We start from the raw sequence: 25,129 nt of genomic DNA, 5'->3' as shown, positions 1-25,129 counted from the left end.
AAGAAAAATAGCTTCCAGTTATAACCATTACGTGTAGAATGCCCAACTTTTGTAAGTAAGGTGTAAGGAATGAGCCTGCCAAATTTCAGCCTTCTACCTACACGGGAACTTGGAGAATTAGTGATGAGTCAGTCAGTGAGTCAGTCAGTCAGTCACTGAGGGTTTTACCTGTTATTAGTATAGTTATATATATATATATATATATATATATATATAGTCACAGGCGGCTGGGGGTGGAGCCCAGCCGGGACACCCATCCGGGTTCCCATATAAGGGGCTGCCTCCCTTCATTCAGGAGTGGAAGTCGGGTGGAAGAAAGACGGAGCTGGAGAGAGGACTGGATGCGGCCAGAAAGGCATTTGTGACTGTGAGGCCTGGACTTTGGGGGATCAGTGCTGGAGGCACTGGGGGTGCACGTAAAGTATTTGTAAATAATATTTTAAATAAATGAGTGTGTTGGGTGAAGTAAAGATGTCCGTCTGTCTGTGTCCGGGCCTAGTTCCACAGTGGCATAGTCGGCAGGATGCTCCGTCTGGTGCAAGACGGGGACCTGCAGTGAAAAAATTTTTTTTCTGTGGACGACCCGGTGCAGCAGCGGACCCCACACACTCGCCGTGGGAGCGGCGCATGCACAACCCCACGGGAGCGGTTCTCCCCATGGACCGCCGGCGGTTCGCAGTATGGCCAAGCTTCCCGGGTGCGGAGGAAGGACAATGGCTGTTGCTGGAGTGCAGCGGGCTCCCGCGAGCACGTTGCTACAGAAGACGCCCGGGACGGCATGTCGCCTAGCGAGGCCATGCCGGGGACGTTTCCCCAGACAGACAGGACCTGGGAGGTAAGCTCCCTGCTTGTTGGCAAAAGGCCCTGTGGGGCCGCATGTGTTTTGTCTTCGACAGGCAGGGGCTGCCTAGATCCTTGTCGGTGGCAGGCGCATGTCAAACCACGGCGCCTCGTTAACGCAGCAGCAGCTGGGAGAGCTGCTGAGGGGGAGATGCTGCAACCCGAAGAGCCACATGCCACCACACTGGGAAGGAAAGAGCCAAAATGGCCACGGACCGGAACGCCCACCCGCTGACAGGCTTGGGATTGGCTGGTGTGTCTTGTGTGCCCGCCAATGACTGGATAGAGGCGGGACCAAGGAACGTCAGTCTCATGCCTGGAAGAAACCCGATTAGGCCAGAGGGAATGGCCCACAGGAGGCAGACGACGAGTGCGGCTGATGGACAGGTAAGCCCTCCGGCGTCTGTCTCCCTGTTCAGAGAAGGCATTTGTGACTGTGAGGCCTGGACTTTGGGGGATCGGTGCTGGAGGCACTGGGGGTGCACGTAAAGTATTTGTAAATAATATTGTAAATAAATGAGTGTGTTGGGTGAAGTAAAGATGTCCATCTGTCTGTGTCCGGGCCTAGTTCCACAATATATATATATATATATATATATATATATATACACAGTATATATATATATATCATGCAAAAGGATAAATGAGTTAATATATATAAGCATACTTTAAAGTTGGGAATAATGTCATGGATGGTTCATTCAAGGTTTTCTTTTGTTTTTATCTTTGATTTTATTATAGTTACTTGTATTTTTCTCCCACATCCCAAACAAATTAGAAAATCTGAGCTGACCTAACCTGAAGTGGGAGTGTATGAATGAGAAAGTTCTGCAGTGGACTAAAACTCCACCCCAGGGATAATTCGTACGTTGGCCTTGTTTATGCCAGGATAGGCATCAGCTTCCACAACTCTAAAAGTAGATTAAGTGGGCTAAAATTGTGAAAATGTGTTTTTAGAGCAATTTCAATGTTTTGTCCTTTTACAATACCAAACTACAACACAAAGAATACAGTTGCAATATGAAATTGTTTAAAACATGACAATTTTTCTTTCCATTTTTTCTTCTTGTTTGCAAAATTTAATATTTTTATTTCACAAGTTCACCTGTATTATCACTTCAGTGAAAAGAATCCTTCAATAATTCTCAGCCTACCTGGAATGGGACACAAGGTACCCATTATAACATATTGAAAGTTTTCAGCATTTGTATTTTAATAAAAATTTCCCAAAGATACACTTTTTTTAAATGTTGCATTTTTATAGCAGTTAAGGTTAGAGCTAGCTTTGTTTTAGTCAATGATATTTTAATTGTTCATGAAAAATAGCACTGCCAAATAAATAATCGATTAATGTGCTATATTGTGCTGTAATTTACACTTTTATAACCACTTTATTACCTTTATTATCTTTCTTATAATAATAGCTATTCAATATTAAATAAATGATAATAAAAACATACAATATTTCATATAGGTGCAATAGATACAAATTGTGACTTTACATTAACTTATTGATAGCAATATTTCAACAGAATAATCTCATACATAGAGTATAAAGCTGAATGTGTGTTTGTGTTTGCCCAGTATGCAAATCCATACTGTTTAACTCATTTCCACCACAGTTTGCACAAACTCCCCACTTATACAGACGAACACCATTGGCAATATTCTGTTCCAAAATGTAATTTGTTTCTCTGCTAGATAAAGTAAACTGTAATTATGAGATGACTGGGATTAATTGATCTGATCAACTTCCTCTATGGAGCACACTCACAAATTAAATTCTTAACCAAAGCTCACATTTGAATTCATCTTATAACTGAAACTTCCACATATTTCTTGATAAATACAGTTGGGGATTTACTGCAAACTCCTACTACAGTATTAAAGAATATTGAATTTGACAGATCATCAAATGAAATATGAGCAGCAGAGACATGTGACAAGAAAGTACCTCTAGAGCACAAAATGATGTCCTAGTGTAAGAAGAAATGAAAGTAATACATGAAATACATTTTCAAATAAGCAAAGCATGTATAAATTATCTAGAAAAAAAATACAATGAATTTAACCCAAAAAATGATCCTAATGGTATCTTCTTGCCACTGCCTATTTGATGAACCATCTGTTTAATAAAGTGATAACAAGCAGTTATCAGAAATCTAGCCTAACCTCAGTTTAATGGCTCTATGAGCCAAAATTCCCTATTTGCTCAGAATGTCTTGAATAGGTCTCTTATGTATGGATTACCTTGGATACACAGATGATGCTCAGTAGCTTCACAATTCATGTTGCTCTGACAAAAAGGAAATGATATTAGGGAATGAATGCATGTGTGTTTTTCAAAAAGTAAGCACAAACTGAGTTTTAACTATTCTTAGTGTGAGGACTGATTGAGATAATCTATGTTAATTAGTATTGCCAAATTTTATTTTTATATTTTGTCTTTTTTCTCTTTCTTCATCCTGGAAAGCACTTTGAGCTACATCTTTTGTATGAAAATGTGTTATATAATAAATGTTATTGTTGTTGTAATTGAATTATATTCATCCATGACCAGTTGTTGGTGTCTGAACAAGCACTGCCTCCATACAACAAAAATTATAAAACTTGGAAAACAGATCAATACTATATTCAATTCTTTATTTTTTAATTAACAATCTAATATAATGATGAGCAGTATACAGTACTTACCATCTTAAAAAATAAGGAAAATACTATTAATCATCGCTGTTCAATTCAATAAAGGTTAAGATATTATAAATACTCTTGTTTTCCACCCATATTACAAAGAGGTGTGAGTCTGGTTAATTGGCGATTCTAAATTCATATTGTGTGAGTGTATGAATAGGCCCGGCGACCCTAACCCCAACCCTAACCAACAGGTTTCAAAACTCCTGCTGACATTATTGATTCTCAGAACCAAATTGAATTGAATGCTCCTTCTAGTATTATTGACTCTCTGGATCAAATTCAATTAAACTCTTTATTTATTAGGAGGGAAGGGTTGATGGGGGAACTAAATCTAGAGTATGCAACTCCTGATTTGCGTTCTTGTTCTGATCATTTCCCCTCTTCTTCTCTGGAAACTGGGATCAATACAGGTTCAATGGAGGTGCTATTTCATCCAATTGTCCACCCTCATACCAGAAATAAAAATGCTAAGTGGACATTAATCCTGACAAACCTTTTCTGATCATAGGGGATTCAAATATTAGCAGGATCCCTCATTTCCATCATGCCCAGGTAGAGACGCATAGTTATCCAGGTGCTAAGATGCAACTTATACTTGCTAGCTTAGGCAAATTAAAACTTAACTTTGATACTCAGAAGGTTTTGTTCTCAGTAGGTGTTAATAATGCAGCCTTAGGTAATTGTTTACCCACCATAAGAGGCCATTACACTCAACTTATGAAGAGAGCAGGGGCCTCATGTATAAACGGTGCGTACGCACAGAAATGTTGCGTAAGAACTTTTCCACGTTCAAATCGCGATGTATAAAACCTACACTTGGCGTAAAGCCACGCACTTTTCCACGGTACCTCATGTCTTGTCGTACGCAAGTTCTCCGCTCGGTTTTGCAAACTGGCGGCACCCAGCGTCAAAGCAATGGTACTGTTCTTGTGTGATTACTCATTATTTTCATGACGCGGCTTTATAAATACACAGAAACTAACCGCATATTGTTTATTAGTGTAATGCATCTGATTGTAATTAACTCGTAACAATATAATGGTCCAGGGAACAGCCATAGTATTCCAAATACCATAACTGCTTTAGCGTTGTTACTCTCACTTCTTCTTCTTCTTCTTCTTCTTCTTCTTCTTTCAGCTGCTCCCGTATTTATATCACTGTATCTGAGTGTGAATCACAGCAGCAGCTTATCGGAAAGAGAATTATCGGTAGACAGCTTTAAAGACACGCTGTCTCTGCCACTGCAAAATGTTTTAAAGCCTTTCCTGTACAGACCTCTCGGTTCAGAAACAGTTTCATCCCAAGAACTTTAAATGCACTCAATCAATTGCTCCTTGTAGAACGGTTTGTACTTATAAGTACAATCACCTCACTGTAAACTTGCACTACAGTTATAATATCTCACCACCTGAGCCACTTTATAAAGCGTGTATTTGCATATGATGACGATATAATTTTTAAGGTGAAATGCAGCAAAATATGTTTATTAAATTATACACATAAAACTTTAACTTCATTTAAATAATCTATATTCTTCACTGGGAGTGTCGTGAAGGATAGAATAATTAAACATGTACTACGAAGATATTTCAATGTTCTTTAAACGTTTTGAAGAATCGGCTAAGCTTACAGATGGCTTAACTTCTATTACAGAGCTGATTGTGTGGCGATCGGTTACTTGGGGAAAGAAAAGCAAGGACTCTTGGGCGCCGCCAATATATATGGAATATAAAACAGAAAGAGAACATAACAACACAGCTAAAAACGCAGCGACAAATTTCGACAAAAGATAAATGCTTGTCATGAGCACGAGGCTCATGAAACACATGTTTAATAATGTGCTTTAGCTCCTATCATCATGAAAATGACATCACGTATACATCTCAGTATTTTAGTTATTCAGAGAGCTGTAATATCACGAATGCAATGGACTCTGTGTCCAGTTGGAGGAAGAGAGCCAGTTTAAGAAGCAAGTAGTGATTCACACACATAGATCACATACGAGTAGAAGATCAAATACAAAACAAAGCATTTAACGTGCTACTTTAATTACGATGTAATTTTGAGAAACTGGTTAATTAAACGATTTTAAGATGAAGTTTATAATGTTCTACTAAATGACAAAATAAACTACGTGATTAAAGTGGAAAATTCGAGATTAAAGTTGACATTTCGTGCTTTTTCCCCACCGTGTGCCTTTTTCTCTGTACCCTAATAAGCTTTCATATGACACTCAGACAGTGGGCTTACAACTCGGCTTTACACGGCGACTTTGATATGTGACTTCTTTTTTATTTCCGGCACTGTGCGATTTTGTGAATGTGAGCTTTCAAGTTTCTCCAACAGCTATGTCACTCGATCAACTTCATTTTGTTGATTATACCACGGTTTATTTGAACAAATAGTATGTTTTTCCTTTGCCTCCACTTGGTATTCGCTGAAATTCTTATATTTTCCCCGTGCTTTTCCCATTGTCTTTTCACAGAAGGCTGCGCTTAAGGGCGATTTATATTGATTTGCATATTCAAATAGGCGTAATTCTGGGAGGATTTGGGGCGTTACAAAATGCGTGCACGGCGTTAGTTTTCACGCTGATCGGGATTTATGTAGCGGAAGAACGTGGAAGTTGGAGTACGCACAGATTCCTGCATCTGGATTTTTCTGTGCGTAAGCACATTTCGGCTTTTGTGCTTACGCCATGTTATAGTGCGAGTTCTACGCACGGCGTTATACATGAGGCCCCAGGTTATGTGTTCCCTAACACACAGATTTGATATTGCACAAATTTCATATTCACATTTGAATTCTAAATACTTCAAAAAGCCAATTATAGAGATTAATAAACTCTTAGCTAATGTATATGATGGGGTGGGTATATTGGATGAGGAACTGCTTTAGGTTGAACTGGGTGATGAAATCCATTGGACGAGTCTTAGAGCATGCAGGGTTCTTAATTTCTGCCGTGTTTAAACTGTTCAATGACCAAGAGGTTCCAATTTTATAAAAATTTAAATTGGATACTTTAAAGTGTATTTATGGAATCCAGTGTCGAGAATGTGGAACAACATATATATATTGGAGAAATGAAAAATTCTTTAAGGAGCAGATTCATTCATCTTTGTTTAATAGAAAAACAAACAAAACCAAAAGTCTTATTTGAACACTTTGCTCAATTGGAATATAACCCAGTTATGTTCGGGATTGAACATGATCCTGCCTGGAATAAAACTCGCCGCTTTAAAATGGAATCCGAATGGACTGAAAAATTGGACACAATTTATCCTAACGGATTAAATGAGAAATGACTGGGATGATCTGTGGCACTGCACAATTTCCAGTTATCTTTTTTTTTTTTACTTTATAATTTATCCTTATTTATTATGTATTATTTACAGATGACCTTACAAACTAATTATATTTAAATTTTTAAATGGGGTATCATAGTGTCCGGGTTGCCTTCAGGCTGTAATCCTCTGCCATAAGCCTAACTCTAAAGTTAAGCCTAACCTGATGTTGATTCTTGCCCTTCACCTGAGGTTGCCAGAATGAGCTCCAATGCACAGTCTCTCTGAATTAGATTAAGTGACTTTGATACTTAGAAATTTTGAAATTTAATGTTTGCATCCTTCTAAAATGAATGCTAATATGAAAGAATAAGAAAACAGTAACTTACTGATCTTTAATTGTATATTTTTATCTTTCTTTGTACAGGTTAGCTACTCAGCAACTAGCGTGGTTCTAAGTGATAAATCCATATATCCATCTTTTCTACGTACAACACCTAGTGACCTGCACCAGACTAATGCTATGGCTAAGCTTGCCTCCACATTACATTGGACTAGTATTGGTGCAATAGGAAGTAATGATGAGTACGGTTATTATGGAACAGAGGAGTTTATTGTTCAGGCGGCAAAATATAATTTGTGCATTTCCTTTAAAAAAATTATTCAAGCATTGATGTTCCGTAAGGATGTTTGTGGCGACAATTGCCTCTTTGAAATTCTAAAAGTCATAAATCAGTCTGCAGCTGAAGCAGTTATAGTGTTTACAAAGGAAGCCAATGTCAAGAGAATACTGGAGGGAGCCATACATTACAACATATCACAAACCTGGATTGCCACTGATACTTGGTCAACTTCAGTATTGATTGCTGGATTACCAGGAATTGAAAGAATTGGAAGAATTCTTGGTTTTGTACAAAACAGACAAGCAGTTCCATATTTTAGAGAGTATGTAAGAGATTTATCTAAACAGAATGTGTCAAAAAATTGTTTTTTTAATCAATATTTGAAAAACTACCCTCCCTGTGGATACAATGCACTATCAAATTTTACTTTGTCAGGGCAATGCAGGTGGAATGACTCTTTTGATACTAAAAAAAACAATTGCACACCATCTGATTTTCTGGAAAGTAATATTGATGAAGATTCCTCTTTTAGCATCTATTTGGCTGTCAATGCAATTGCTAGGGCTCTTGGTCCAATATGTAAAAACAGTAATTGCAGTAATGATGACTTTCCTTCTTGGCAGGTAAGAATAAAACATTATTCAAAATAATGTAATGAATTGTTATTGTTAATAGCATAGTAATAGTAGTAGCAGTAGTATTAATATGACTGAATTAGCAAATGACATTATTATACTGTATTACCAAATGACATTATTATACTGTATTACCTGATACTCTGTGCTTTACAAGAACAGTAAAATGAAAATCAAAAATAAGCTTGCTGTTTTTCACTGAACAGTCCCCCTGTCTCTCTGATGATAAAGAAACAGAGACTCTGCAACTTGTCTTAAATTTCTTTTTTCTTCCTTTCTTCCTCTTACTCTGCCCATTAAAGGTTTTGCATCACAAACACTTTCATCTCTGCTCAATTCATGACTTTTTCCTGATCTTATTACGTATTGGCTTCTGTGATTGTGTCATGCTGTGGATTCTGTTACATTTTATGTTAATCATTGTTTGCTTCTGTGCACTTCATTCCACGTTGAGTTAAACATTTTGCTCTAATTTCCATTCGATAGCAGTATTTTTGAATGTCTCATAATTGATAGAAGAGAAAGGCAAAGGTTAAATAAGCACCTTTGCACAATGAACTTGAGGCACTCTACTGACTTAATGACAATTTCTAATTTATAATGCAGTTCATTATATGTAGCATTTTTATAACTGAAACTAAGCCACTTGTACAGTTCCACATAGTACAGTAGACAAGACATTTGTTGCCCAACCTTTTTCCTCTGGTGGCACACTTTTTGTACCTACAAATATCCCAGAGCACTTCACTATCTTACTAACCACAAAAACATTAGAATTCACACTTGTGCCCAACTGTCTGAAGGGTCAGGACTACCAGAGAAGCCAGTATAAAAGCAGTTCCGAGATCGGAGTTCACAGACACAGCACTTAACAATCATTTTGCTGGCATCTCCCAGCTGATTTGTCCCTGTCGTGCCCTCTCTGCCTCAGAGGCACCTTGTATGCCCACTATCCACTGGTCCTGTGAGACATTCTGGTGACCACACACTGAGACAGATTAACTCTAGAAGCTTGGAGATGTGGCTTAAGTGCTCTGAGTGCTGTGTCTGCAGCATAGCGATCACAGAGCTGCTTTTATTCCAGCTTCTCCAGGTAGCCCTGTCCTCAAACAGGTCTGGACTACCCAAGGAGGTTGTCCCTCTCAGATTCAGACCCAGGTGCACTACGCTATTATTTCCATGGCACACCTGGGTAACTCTCATGGCACACCTCTGTGCTGCAGCACACTGGTTGAAAAACACTGGACTAGACAGAAGGTTTAGCATTGTTGCCAGCAGATTGGAGAGCAGTGTAGGGGTTTATAAGCCAAAGCTTTCCAATTATGCCACACTACCCCACTATAGAGAAATATACAGTTAGGTTCATAAATATTTGGACAGAGACAACTTTTTTCTAATTTTGGTTCTGTACATTACACAATGAATTTTAAATGAAACAGCTCAGATGCAGTTGAAGTGCAGACTTTCAGCTTTAATTCAGTGGGTTGAACAAAAAGATTGCATAAAAATGTAAGCCAACTAAAGCATTTTTTAACACAATCCCTTTATTTCAGAGGCTCAAAAGTAATTGGACAAATAAAATAACTGGAATTAGAGCAGTATCTTCTCCACAAATTTGGCCACATCACCTTTCTGCAAGATACCAGTCACCTAATATCCTTAAGTAAATTTCATCAGTGTGTCCCCTTTACATACCCTGTTGTATAGCATGTTTTTGTGTCACATTATTGTGACTTATGCCACAGACTGAGGTAAATCTCTAATCTAAGCACCCTAAGGATACTTCAATCACAGAAATAATATGATGCAATGAAAGAGATGACCAGTTATGCATGTGTATACACTCACCTAAATGATTATTAGGAACACCTGTTCAATTTCTCATTAATGCAATTATCTAATCAACCAATCACATGGCAGTTGCTTCAATGCATTTAGGGGTGTGGTCCTGGTCAAGACAATCTCCTGAACTCCAAACTGAATGTCAGAATGGGAAAGAAAGGTGATTTAAGCAATTTTGAGCGTGGCATGGTTGTTGGTGCCAGACGGGGCGGTCTGAGTATTTCACAATCTGCTCAGTTACTGGAATTTTCACGCACAACCATTTCTAGGGTTTACAAAGAATGGTGTGAAAAGGGAAAAACATCCAGTATGCGGCAGTCCTGTGGGCAAAAATGCCTTGTTGATGCTAGAGTTCAGAGGAGAATGGGCCGACTGATTCAAGCTGATAGAAGAGCAACTTTGACTGAAATAACCACTTATTACAACCAAGGTATGCAGCAAAGCATTTGTGAAGCCACAACACGCACAACCTTGAGGCGGATGGGCTACAACAGCAGAAGACCCCACCAGGTACCACTCATCTCCACTACAAATAGGAAAAAGAGGCTACAATTTGCAAGAGCTCACCAAAATTGGACGGTTGAAGACTGGTAAAATGTTGCCTGGTCTAATGAGTCTCAATTTCTGTTGAGACATTCAAATGGTAGAGTCAGAATTTGGCGTAAACAGAATGAGAACATGGATCCATCATGCCTTGTTACCACTGTGCAGGCTGGTGGTGGTGGTGTAATGGTGTGGGGGATGTTTTCTTGGCACACTTTAAGCCCCTTAGTGCCAATTGGGCATCGTTTAAATGCCACGGGCTACCTGAGCATTATTTCTGACCATGTCCATCCCTTCATGACCACCATGTACCCATCCTCTGATGGCTACTTCCAGCAGGATAATGCACCATGTCACAAAGCTCGAATCATTTCAAATTGGTTTCTTGAACATGACAGTGAGTTCACTGTACTAAAATGGCCCCTACAGTCACCAGATCTCAACCCAATAGAGCATCTTTGGGATGTGGTGGAACGGGAGCTTCGTGCCCTGGATGTGCATCCCACAAATCTCCATCAACTGCAAGATGCTATCCTATCAATATGGGCCAACATTTCTAAAGAATGCTTTCAGTACCTTGTTGAATCAATGTCACATAGAATTAAGGCAGTTCTGAAGGCGAAAGGGGGTCAAACACCGTATTAGTATGGTGTTCCTAATAATCCTTTAGGTGAGTGTATGTGTTAGGGTGAAAGTAGTTGACCTTCAACATGGCTTCCATGACTCCAAACATGTAAGTCCATTTTCTGTAATGGTTTCTTAAAGCAAAGACTACTTTCATCTACACCGTCTTCTGAAAACTTTCATTACTCAGGTGCATTTTCAATTTATATTTATCCCTTAGTGATCCCCCCCTACCTTTTCACTTTCACTGGATAAAATAAAAGAAGCATATTCAAAATAAAGGTAATTAACAGCAAGGAAGGCAGTACAAAGGAGGAGGAGAAATGTATTCATATGCTAAACAAGTGAAAATCTTAATGGTATCAAAGTCTGAAGGGAAGTGTGGTGCATAAAGGATTTGCTGGCAGGAAAGAAAAGTACCAAGTGTAAGGATATAGCGGTGTCCTTGGAGAGGGATGGGTCATGATTTGGCAATGATGATATGCATGGTCAAACCAATTCAGGAAGAAGGGTGCCTCCAAGCAGTGGTATTGTGGACATGAGAGAAAACTGTGAGCCTGAAAATATTAAGGATGAACAATACCCGCATTTATCCATCCATCCATTATCCAACCCACTATATCCTAACTACAGGGTCATGGGGGATCTGCTGGAGCCAATTCCAGCCAACACAGGGCACAAGGCACACACACACACACACATACACACACACCAAGCACACACTAGGGAGAATTTAGAATTGCCAATACCCACATTTAACAAACAGCAAAAGAATTTCAAAACTTTGCACATGTACTTTTCCATGTCTTTCAGGTTAGTTTTAACCCATCCTTGACCTTAGTGGTTGAATGTATTTAGGGTTGTTAGTTTGCTCCCAACCTATCAAAACCACTTAAATGTTATCTTTTCAGCTGAGAAATGTGAAAGCTTTTAGGAATGTTCATTAACTTTACTAAAAACAAAATCATTTTTGTACAGTCGATACATATTTCAAACACCCTCATACAATATCTTTCAGGTCAGTTTTGACCCACCATATACTTTAGCAGATTTTTCCTACCCATAAAAACATCTTATAGTACAGTAAATGCTAGCTGTACTAAAATTGTTCTTCTTCTACAACTTAGAATGATCAGTACAACAGGTGTAGATAGTGAATCTCTAAAGAAATGTCAAATTCGGTTAAAAAAAAAACAAACAAAAAAAGTTAAGACATAAGTCTTATTGAGAATTTACAGTTTAGACCCATGCTTGTTTTCCAACTGTGCTTTGCCTTAACCCTTTATTGAAGTTCAATTTTTGGTCAATTATCCTCACACATTCATGAACATACTGTTCCATATTCACAGCTAGTTTTCTCTTTTATGAAAACAGGCAAAGGGGGGCGCTCCATTGGAGACATGGCCCTTTAAAGAGTTGTGAGGTGATTTAGGGCAAGGACTCAACTGGAGTTAAGGGAGTCCTTTATGTTGCTTCTGAGATTGGTTAGTTAGTGAGCCCACCACAAATCCACAGGTTCTCAAAGAGGCCACAGGATTTTGTGTTATATTTTATATTGGTACATCCTGTTAGGCTTGTTTATCTCTTCTGTTTATTTGATTAATAAACTCACTATTTTTATATTTTTTCCCTTATGGGCATCATTCTGGACAAAATGTTCTCTTTAAGAGTGCCCACGTCTAATACAAAATTATCCAAAATACTACAAAATAAAAGCAGTTTGATTTAGAGTGGTGACTTTCATAATGACAAGAACACATAATTGTAGAGGACTGTCTATGGATTATATTTCATTTTTCTTTCTCGTTTACCATCCATCATGCTAAAGACACATGCTTAATGTTGTCATTAGAGTATAGGCAGATTATATGGTCATAAGTAAGTAATATAGGCCAGAAAGGAGAAATACAGTAATGAACAAGACATATATATATATATAAGAGAAAATCTAGACCAACTAGTATTCCAGGTCTATTCTTGTGCAATATAAAAAATATAATGTACAGTGTAAAACTGCCCAGTACACTATTAACGGGTGAGTTTGTGTGAAAAGTAGCATTGTCATATTAAGGATAATTGAAAGGACTGAGAGATAAATAGATGTTAAAATACGGAAGCCAAAATCAAACAAAAAGAAAAATTCATAGACAAAATGTCAAAAAAAGGGATAAAAAATCCTGAGTTCAGAAGTTCAGAAAAAGTGGCAAATGAACTTTTTCCACAATTCCACAAGGAATTGACCAAAGATCATCCTTTTTAACCCATGATCCCTAAAGTCACATCATTCGAGACCTCTGATGTTCCCATTAATAACTGTATAGCAGCCACCAAACAAAACCACTCAAAATGACATCTCAGACAAATACATAAGTTATTAATAATTTCTTGATTTAAATAGAACAACCTTCAGAATAGCAAAATAATTAATCAAAATCTATATTTTTTAAATAATTGTGGCAAAAGCACTTATGATTCATATGTAGTTTTAAAGTCAAAAAGGTATGTACTGTACGTGGTGATATCGCTTCTTCCTTAAGTTATATATTTGTGTCCCAAGACTTGGATTGGCTGGTGAACTGGCACCATCACTCAGTGAAACATCCAAACTCTTAAATAAGCAAACATTTTGTTAGCAAAAGTTTAACAGAGGTTTTCAGCTTTGCAAATATCTGACTTTTGCTATCAACTGCAGTGTTTTGACGACAACATACAATTCTCTTAACCATTAACTTATAAGCTTAATCAACATAAATTCATTACAAGTAATGCCTGATTTAATGGCAGTGCTACACCTTTGCATTTAAAACTTTTCTGACAATGACAACAGAAGGAAAGTTACAAAGAGACATTTTGTCAGGCAATTACAGCTCACCCAGATTTATTGTTGGCATTTTTGCACTTTGTAAATTGTTACTGCCTACAACTAAATTCAGGATAATGGTCTCCTCAGCGAAACTGTTTATGTTCTATTTGTGTGTGTATGTCTGTTCCTGCCGTTGACTTCAGTTTACTCTCTCAGGAAAAAATATTGTGTTAGGGTCAGTTGGTAAATCTAAAAATTGATCTTTTGTGGGTGCTTGACTATATCTGTGTATCTGACTATGTTTTGCAATGGAGTGGGTTGATGATAAAAATGTGCTCCTGTCTTCTTTCCATTGCAATAAAGAGATTTGGGTTTCAAAAAGCCCTTTAAAAAAGATGCTAAAGTATTATAATTATTCACTGCAACTCTTTGAAAAGTAAGAGGTAGAAATATACACGTGTTATTTTATTTACAATTATACATTGGACATGATCAGGTTCAGTCAACTATTGAGAGGTGAGAAAATATGTAGGTAGCATTGACTTCTTCCAGCGCTGTCATAGGAGGCACAGGGTAACTTCTGCTTTACAAAACGATGAGCATCATGTGCATTTTACATGAAAGACCAGGCTTTAAGTCTTGCCTTCTGGACATGCAATTCCATAGTGATGTCAATGTAAATTGATCATCAGACACTGACAAGGAAGATGAAACTGATGCATGATATGGCACTGTTCAGCTGGGCCACTGTGATATGCTAGGTGATTTTGGTCACCTGAAGGTTCACCGTCATGCAATAGTAGCTGCGTGACAAAAAGGCAAAAAAAAAAATAAAAAAATTGTCATCAAATGCAAGGACAACAAAGATATTAGTTCCCTAAGCAATGTTCACAATACAGCAACTGTCAGTGTTCTTGTAAGGGGAGATGTGGAGGTCATAAAGCCTTGTGCTGTGGTAGCCTGCAATAACACAAAGTACATGTCAATCATGCAGGTAAGGTAAGGCATTGACATTCTATGATCTCGTCTACAAGCAACAGGAAAAAAATACAAGAAACAAAAGACTACACCTCTACCGTCCTGACAGCAACATCAGGCTGTGCATGGGTGACTGTTACAAAACATACTGTATCACATGAAGGACACATACTAAATCTTTATCAGTATGGTAATGGACATTAGTCATTCCTTTTCTATTGTTTTTATGTTGACATTTTGGTATTTATGTTTCTGTTCCATGTAATAATATTTTTTCTTGTTGAAAAAAATTCAATGTTTTTGGCTTGTTTTTCAAGTGGTAAACCTAACACTAAGGAGGCTACATCCTTTGCTTCTCCTTTTTCATTCTTGTTTTCACCCGATTAATTATGCTGGCCCTTTCTTCACAAATATGTATTATATTTTCAAATGCAACTATAAAAAATGTTTATGGAAGCTCTTCTATTTTACCGACCTTATACAACCATTTAAAAATAGTTATTAATGCCATATTCTTACCTTGCTATCTAAAGCTAAGTGCAGAATTTTAGGTTGTATTCTGCTATTTGTCTGTGCTTTAGTAGCATTATGATAATGAAAGAATACAATCGATTTTCTTTCTTAGCTATTGAAAACCCCCAAACATGGCTAAAATGTTTCACAGAGTTGTGCAGCTTGTAAATTTATTGTTCACAACAAAGATCTGATGGTTAATAAGAAAATAATACAAGCCTATGTACTTCCCTTTTACTCCTATACTTCAAATATTTAGGGATGACGTTAAAAATAACAGAACATCATGTTTGAAAATCCAGCATTTGTGGGGACATCCTTTAATTTTTCTGTTTCAGAGTTTTTTTCCTTCCTTACTCCTATTGCTTAATTACTGATTTTTTTTGTGACCTCTTGTTTTATTAAACTCACTTATACTAGTAGTTAACACAGTTAATCTAAGTTAACACATTATACAAATGTGTCAGTGCAACGAAGTGTTCTTCTGCCTCCAATAACAGATTATGGCCTGTCATCAGGTTCAATGTCTGGAATAAAAAACTCACCTTCAAAATTGGAAAGGATTCCTTCCACTTCTGTTAACTCGTCTTCCTGAAGTTGTAACCTGTGTCTCCACTTGTTAAAACAATTCCTTTCTACTCCTTCTAAACTTCTTGTTTCCAGACTCTTCGAACCAAGGACTTCTCCTTCCTTTTGACCTATCTTTTTCTCTCTCACCCGTCTCTCAAAAGGTGACCATCTCTTATAAGTGAACATCTGCTATTCCAGATCCATCAGTTAAATCATGTTAATAGTCCCATTTCGCTTTCAGCCATCAGTGATTGCCTGACAAAGTTTTTGTTCATTTTCGTTTATCCATTCAGTCAAGTACAACTCTCAACAACTCTATTGATTAACTCTGTCCATGTCTTCCAGTCTTTCATGGATTCTTTCAATTCTTCTATGTTCAATCATCTTTCTTTATGGTATCCAGCCAGTGAGTTCTTGGGTAGCCATTTCCTCTTTTACCAGTGACCATTTTAAGTATGACATTCTTCCCAGTTAACTTGCTTCGCTTATTGTGACCGAACTAGGAGAGCTTTTGCTTTGTTACTTGTCTGCTCTTGGCATAACGGCTTCTGTGTACATCTTGAAAACTGGTGGTGATGAGATGCATCCTTGGCATGCACTCTTCAATCTTGAATGAAACTGTGTCTCCATTTGGTGTTCAGATTGTAGCTTCTTAATAGCTTCTTGATAGAATGATCTTCTGACCTTGTTCAGGTATTGTGGTGTGCCCATTTCCTTCAGGCAGGTCCAGGGCTTGTTGTGCTCAAGAACATCAAACACTTTTGAATAATCAGTGAAACACATGTAGAGGTCTTTGTGATACTCGCTGTTTTTTTCCATAATCCATTAAAGGTTGGCAATGTGATCATGAGTGCCTCCGCCTTTCCTGTGGCCAACTTGCACATCTGATATTTTCCCTTTCAGATGAATACTGATCTTTTTCATTCTTTCAGCCACTTACACATGCTACATAAATATTGACATAACACTGTTAATGCTGTCATTGGTATGGGCTTGATCAATTCTGCTGGAATCCAGACAATTTCTGGGGCTTTTCAGTTGGCTAATTGTTTCTTTGCCCAACTGACCTGCAATCAGCACCAGGGTATGTTGAGACTGAACTCTGCCACTTCTTCTGACACAAGATGTAGTTGATTTGGCTACTGTATTCTCCACTTGGTGATTTCCATGTGTACAGCCGCCATTTGAGTTGTTTGAACCAAGTTGTGGTGATCGTTAGCTGATGTTCCTGGCAAAAATGAACCAGTTGGTCTATGGCTCCGTTTGACTATCCTAAACTGACTCTTCCAAAAATTTTGGGTTCTGCCATAGTTCCCACTTTGGAGATGAAATCACCAATAATATAGATAATGTCTTTATTGGGTGTTTGAATTAGGGCATTCCTGAAGTCTGACATAGAACTCTCTCACTTCTTCTTCAGATGCCCACATCTATCTGTCAGGTGGTGTCATTGCCGGAGTAGTACACTGTGTGCTCACAGGAATTGAATAAACCATTGTCAATCCAATGTATTTCACTGATATCCAATATGTCATTGCTCAGTCGATTCATTTCTGTTTACACAATGTCCAGTTTTCCTTAGTTCAGACAGTTTATGTTCCAATCTTGTATGGTTTTTTGAAGCACAGAGTGTTTGTTTCACTGTGAGCCTATAGCATATAGCATATAGGCATCCCAACAGATTTGTCCTATCCACGTCTTCACTGCCCTAGCTACTTCAACGTCCTTCTTGCTCTTAACCAGTCACAGTTAAGGTACTTTCCTGGCTGGGGATTCCACTTTCCAAAACCAAGTTGCCAGGTCTTTCCCCACAAAACATTTTGTAATTTCGGCTTTGTTTTTTTTTTATTCTGGATTCTCTTATAAAGCATAAAATAGCTATTTTGAATCCATTTATTTTTGCTTTATGGCTTAGGACATATGGTCATATTCCCAGTAGAAAATTTTTTAAAAGTTTGTGTTGTTGACAGGACTGGATAAACCGAATAGGTAAAAGCCTAAGGTCACTCAAGTCCAGTGGCCTCACAATAACTGACTAAGCTAGTCACTTTATGCCATAGAGTTCAGGTATGCAGTGTAAGGGCTCATTTATACTTCATGCTCAGAACGCGTACGTGTACATGTGCCATCTTTTTTTTTGCAACTTCACAACAGCAACATAATGTACAGTGCTGTATTTAAAGCCACAGAGAATAACAATTAAGGACATGGTGAAAACGTGTATTTTGTGATTAAAGTGGAAAATTCGGCTTTAACCTTGAAATGTCCACTTTAACCTCATAGTTTACGTTATCATTGAAGCAGACCGTCGTAAATGTCATCCCAGCTTTTAATCGCTACAAGCTTCTTGGGCTTCCTCCTGACCTGACAGCAGCGGCAAGCAGCAATAAATCACGACACAGAACACATTAAATATATGATATTCCAAATCTCTGCAGATTTAGAATCTTTAGATTTATACTTGATATAACTTTCATGATGAAATGCATTAAAGTATGTATGTTACATTTTACAGATAAATTGTTAATTTCGTTTAAATAATGAATACTGTTAATAATTATACACATGGGGGTGACACTGTGTAGCACTGCTGTCTCGCAGGGAGTCACGTCGCTGGAATTCCCTGCTTGGAGTTTACATGTTTTACTGCTGGGTTTCCACACAGTGCTCCGGTTTCCTTCCAAAGATACGCAGATTTGGTGCAGCTAAAATTACTCCAGTGTATGTGTGTGCTTGTATTCACCTTACGATGAGCTGAGGGCCCGTCCAGGGATTGTTTCTGCCTTGTAACCAATGCTAACTGGAATGGGCACATCCCGGAATTGATGGATTTAATCATTAAACATCCTTTTCAGAGATATTGCGGTAAGGTGTCATCGGAATTTAATGGGTGCTCCAGGCAACTTACAACACAGAGAAGCCAAACCTGTTCTCACCGTGATAATATCTCGCACTGCCACCTGCTAGATTCCCCAAGATTTACGTGAAGTATGCATGCAAGTATAAACAGTAAAACGCTTGCGTAGCAGGAGCATCTGCTGCAGCATGCGTCACGTCACGTGAAGTATAAACCCGGCCTAATGCTTTCATTTTGTCCAGTCAGCTTGCCTTAATTCATAATTCCACCTTAAATATTGGCTACATGTATGACATTAATATTGTTGATGACTTGAACATATCTGATGAAAAACTTAACAGCCCCGAGCCCCAGAATACAATTGAAGCAGTAGGCATTTTCAAAATAATACATTTATTAAACGGACTCACCTAATATAAACTCTTCTTTTTTCTTCTTCTGCAATCCTAACCACTACCTTCTGAAGCCAGGTGAACTCTTACGTACATTTCCCTCCTGAATCTGAATTCACCCAGATGAGGTATAGAAACCTCCTTTTAAAGTCAGCCCCTGGATTACTTCTGGCACACTGGGAGCGTAGCAATTCCAGGTTAGAGAAAGCCTCCATAAAAACAGTCAGACTGCCTCACCAGAGCCCCTTCTATCAGCCCCCAGGTCCAGATCAGCGTAGGAATCTAAACTGGGGCAGCCAGAGAAAGGTACCATACTGCAACCAGGGAGAAAACATTGCCATCACCCTTCCTTTCCTTCTGTTATTTTGAATTCCATGAAAGGTACCACCATATTCAGCTCACTATTCACTAGTAGGTCCTCATTACAATAGATCAGAGTTATATTAGACCATACAACCCTTATGGTAATCCTTGAGTACTGTAATGATTTTTGATTATTGTAGTAGCTAATGAAGATTTATGTTGTTTACTGTGGAGATGACGTAAATATTCATCAGTATCATTCTGCACTTTACTAAAGGCACCACCACCACATTACACAACTCCTTGGCAACTTTCCAGCACAGTTTCAGATTTTTCAAGGTATTACAAGCCCACCACATTCTGACCAGAAATAACATGCTATCTAACGGCAGCACTGCTGTATGAAGGCTTTCCTGGTATAATGAGTTTAGCCACAATCTCTGCCTTTTTTCATTTTCCACTCTATTGGGGTTTGACAAACACAAGACATTAGACAAACAAACTTGTCTTCTGTTTACATGGTCCAAAACACCCATGTTCCTTATTCCTCATGCCTGCATTGTTTGCACTGTATTTCCGGCTGAGCTCTCATTGGTTGTCATTTCTCAGAACCCGTCACTGGAACATAAGACAAAATCAAGCACATTTCAGGTGAGTTGCAGACTATTGGACTGAGTTGCTGGGGATGCCAGACTACACTACTGTTGGTCATGGATGAGAGCTATGACTGCCCCAAACTCACAAAGATTATATAAATTAAGTGTATGACTGAAAATCACTGGAAAAATCAAGTAGTGCAAAGTGGCCTTAACAGGATTTGCTGTATCATGGTGCCGTTTGATAAGCCTACTGTTTATTTAAGACTCATAATATTGGTGCTTTTTGTGTTGTCTTATATCATCTGCACTATTGAGAAACTACGTGTTTATTTTTCACTTTTCCATTAAGTTGGAATTAATAAATTACTTCATACTGGTCTATTGAACAGAGCGATCAGCATTTATTATTATTATTATTATTTTTTGCTATTATTATTTCCTAAAACATTTTCATCTGATGATACAAATTTCAATTTTTTTCTGATACTTGCAAGGCGACAATTCATCATCATGCCAATTTTATGCAGTTTTTCCTAGCTTTCTGTTGATGCTGATCCAATTAAACATTTTACCTTTAAATGTCACATTATGTAAACTTTGATTAATCTTTTAAGTACTGGTTTTATGTTCTGCTAATGGCAGAATCCTATTATTATTATTAATATTATTTTTACACTTTATTTGGCTGATGCTTTTATCCAGTTTGACATCTGAGATACAATTAGTTATATTTGTTTTGTTTTTCCAGTTAGAGCACAGACAGGTGAAATGACATGCTCATGGTCATTCATGGTCACACTGTCAGTTGTATCCTGTACTTTAGGCCCAATATTGCAAAAGCAGAGTCCCTAAAGCACAGCTTTTTTAACTCTTATGAATTTAAAACTCACTTCATCACATGATTAGATATCAATCTCTTATGCAGACATTTCTGTACTGAATTTCTGTAAGTTGTTTAAATGAAAATATAAAGCCTATACTATACATGCAATCAGTTTTTCAACTATCCTCTCTAAGTAAGTTTAATAAACTATTTTATGTAATATATTTTCTGCATTGCTTTTATGTTCTTTTATTATTGAATATAATTAGATTTTTGATTATTTGCTTTTCCTAGTGTAAATTGCCTTAAATATTTCCTATGTAAATGAGAGAGAAAATAAAATCCTTGAGTCTTTAAATACTTCTGCGAAAGTGCTGGGAACAAAAACTTGTTAGACTACACCTGTCTCTTGGCAGCCATTTGAAAAGAAAATGCCGCCTCAAAAGGTTAACTGTGCATCATTAGATTAGCCGTCTGGAGTTGGTTTTTTTTTGTTTTTTCTGTCCTCCCTAGCCATCGGACCTTACTTTTTTTCTATGTTAATTAGTGTTCCCTTATTCTAATTTTTATTTATTTTGTCTTTTTTCTCTTTCTTCATCACTTAAAGCACTTTGAGCTGAATAATTTGTATGAAAATGTGCTATAGAAATAAATGTTGTTGTTGTTGTAAGGAGTTCAATCCTTGAACTACAGATCTTGGGATAGCAGGGACAGAAGCCACCATACAGGTGCTATCATTGGCAAACTGAATCCCTTTTCCATCTTTTGTCCACCTCATCAGAGAAACCAGTTTCGAAGTTATTTTGGACGAACACATCTTTGATTTCCCGTAGCATTCTTTCTATTTAATACTGAATTGTAAACTAGAGGACATTAAAGACTGGCGCCAGGAAGCATTTCTTTTCAAAAAGTGTCAGAGTCTGGTACAAACTAACAAGTCATGTAGCTGAAGCAAAAAATTTCACAATACATAAAACAGTGCCTTGGTAAAATACTGGGACAAGTTAGTTATTAGATACAGTAACTAAGTGAGCTTGATGTACTCAATGGTTTCCTCCTGTTTGTCATACTTCATATGTTATTTTATGCTTAAGTGCCACCAGATGCATCAAGCAGCACCTTAAGGAAAGATCTGTGGCTAGTGTTTGCCAGATAGTGATGAAGACCCAGCTGGTTATAAGGTAGGCCTTGAGGGTGTCGTTGAACTGCTTTGTCTAATCATGCCAGGTTCTCTTATCACAGCTCAGCTAGGAATGAAGAATGTGTCTCAGGAGAAGGGAACTGTGCACTTAAAAATGTCAGAATAAAATTTAAAGTAGTATGATCTGATTTAGATGATTATACAAGTAACATCATTTTTTTTTTTTTTTACTTTTGCAGTTGCTCCAAGAATTAAAAAGGGTTAATTTCTCTTTGAATAATGTAGATGTTCAATTTGATAAGAATGGAGATTTTCTGTTAGGATATGACATCATTGGATGGAAATTAACCAGCCCTGCTCAATTTGAAACTATTGGTATATATAAAACATCAGGGGAGATTGTCATATATAATGAATCTCAATGGACATCTAAAAATATCACGGTATCTCTTTTGATTTTATACTTTATTCTTATTTTTGCTGCATTATGTTTTTATTTTTTCATGATGTATTAAGTCTGAGGCAAAAATAGCTGAGTAAAGGATCTGTATTGTCATTGTCAGAAGTGAGCTGGCATTTTTACTGTCATGGATTTGACAATTTTTATTATGTTAGCCACTACACATTATCTGGAATTAATTTTAGATAAATAAGCTAGCATAACTGAATCTTAGTGTACAGAATTATAATATATCCATTGATTGATTCATAATCCAACATTGATTATTTGCACAGTAGCAGAATAATATCATTTTTAGGTGAGACTCATCCACTCACAATCTATGATAGTATTAATGTTTACAGTGTTCCTTAAACATGTTGCATTTCAAATTCTTTCTGATTTTGTTTATCATACTTTCTAATTGACTTTTTAGTCCCAAATGTATTGATACAAACTCTGTTGTTAACATTTACTGCTAATGTACTCATATGCATTTATTTTTCAACTGTTGTAGTATCTTTACTTTGTTATATTTTAGGAAAGTTTTTTCTTTTAAAATGTTTCTTGTGTACTTTTAAGCTACTTTATGATATCAAAGCTACAATTTAAATTAGAATTTAATAATAATAATAATTACCTGATGCAATTTATATACTTACTTACTTGTCGTTGCTGGTTAAATGGCAAGTGACCTTTCCATGATTTAAACCAGTGGTTGTTGTAGTGGACTATTTTTTATTTCAGTAAATATATATGGAATGTAGAAGGTTATAGCAGTTCATGAGCATAGTGAGAGGGTCACCATTGGAGTTTCGAACATCTCAGTAGCATTGTGGTTCGCCTAGGAGTTTCAAACAGCGCACAAGCAAGTGAGGTTTTCTCATGCAGTTTTTAACTTTATTTTCCACTTTTAGTGAAGCCACACCACGGGTCACAGTCATAGCTAAATTCAACCTTTAAAATTTTCTTATCAAGTATGTATTCAATGAGTTGTATCAACCTGTACTGAGCTTTTCTCTTTCCATTTGACACCTCACTTTTCATGCCAGACATGATGGCATCTCTTTTCCCTGTCCAGTATACTGACCCATCTTTATTTGTATGTCCATGAGTCAGTGGTGCAATTTAATTATACATTGTTTGTCCTGCACCCATTATTTGCATAGTCTCCCTTCTCAGTGCAGTGCAGTCAATGAATGTTAGCATAGCTACAGTTTTCACACTGAAAATCGGGTCATAGTATTGGGCCATATTCTGTGGACTCCTGCTGATGAAAAGAGGGAGCTGTGCAAATTTTTTGAAGAGACTGGTCCAACAGTGTGGATTTATATACCGGACATATATACACAAACACAAATTTTGAAGTATATATTATACTACCTGTGCTACTTGTCTAAGACAGACTGGAATCTAAATCAATGTTGACATGCTGACACAGTGTTGACATTTGCAGTGCACCATGCAATGCATTTGTCTCTGTTATATGCCATTTGGTATGGGATTCATAAAAGCAATGTGAATGTTTGAGATGCTCCTTCATTTGGAATTACAGAGACATAGCAACCAGATGGACACAGAAATAGACAAATAGATACATACAAATATATACATACAATATATACACTAAAGGTTGCTGTTGACCCTTTAAACCCAACGGAAAGATATTCAGGACGCAGGTTAAAATCCCCAAGAAGATGTTTAATTATTTTTCTTCTAGGAATAGTGCCTTTAAGCACCCCAGCCACAATAAACATGCAATTCAGCAAACACAATTCTCAATAATAATCACAATTCTCTCCTCCACGCCTCCCAGCAAGCTCTGTCCTACACCTACTGACTCCAGCTCACTTGCTGGGTTCACAGCAGTCCTTTATATAGTCCTTGACCTGAAAATGCTTCTGACCTTCCGTCCACGTAACTTGGAGTCAGATGGAGAATTTGCTTTTTCTTCAGCCCAGAAGTACTTTGGGGCTTCCGTCCCAGTGACTTTCGAGTACAGTAAAAACTCCCAGGTCCTTCTGCAGCATCTCCTGGTGGCACCCACAGTAACGAGCAGGGCTGTGAAGCCACATACTAGATCCCATAGTGCCCTGCGGGAATCGGGGCACCACTATGCTTCAGAGAAGTCTCTATCTAGCGTCTTGGGGGAGGCAATGTCCCAAAGAAACTGCCTTCCCCCATCCTTCCATTCTTAGGGCGTCCCTTCCATCACATATATATTAGTATATATATATATATACTAATAAAAGGCAAAGCCCTCACTGACTGACTCACTCACTCACTGACTGACTGACTCACTGACTCATCACTAATTCTCCAACTTCCCGTGTAGGTAGAAGGCTAAAATTTGGGAGGCTCATTCCTTACAGCTTAATTATAAAAGTTGGGCAGGTTTCATTTTGAAATTCTATGCATAATGTTCATAACTGGAACCTATTTTTTCGTTCATATACTATAATAGACTTCTGCTCGATGCCTGTGAGAGATGGAGTTACGCCTCCCATGTAATTTAGTGCCTGCCCATATAAGGCCGTCCGTCAGCGGCAATCCAATAAAAACACTGCCGCTAAATATTCACGGGTGAGGGACTGTGCTTATGCAGAAGAAGATGAGATGGTCAGGG

General features: G+C 37.6%; 1 protein-coding gene across 1 annotated transcript in view; it reads left to right on the top strand.

The window, feature by feature from the left end:
• The first annotated feature begins 778 nt into the window (after positions 1-778).
• Positions 779-25,129, top strand: part of LOC120526584 (G-protein coupled receptor family C group 6 member A-like) — a 68,670-nt gene continuing 44,319 nt past the window's right edge. Inside the window, exons 1-3 of the mRNA XM_039749745.1 lie at positions 779-835; positions 7,246-8,064; positions 22,304-22,507. Coding sequence (XP_039605679.1) covers positions 779-835; positions 7,246-8,064; positions 22,304-22,507 — 1,080 coding nt within the window. The remainder of the gene's footprint in view (positions 836-7,245; positions 8,065-22,303; positions 22,508-25,129) is intronic.

This window comes from Polypterus senegalus, chromosome 3, assembly GCF_016835505.1.
Source record: "Polypterus senegalus isolate Bchr_013 chromosome 3, ASM1683550v1, whole genome shotgun sequence".
NCBI classification, from domain to species: domain Eukaryota; kingdom Metazoa; phylum Chordata; class Cladistia; order Polypteriformes; family Polypteridae; genus Polypterus; species Polypterus senegalus.
This window is presented reverse-complemented; position numbering and strand designations above follow the sequence as displayed.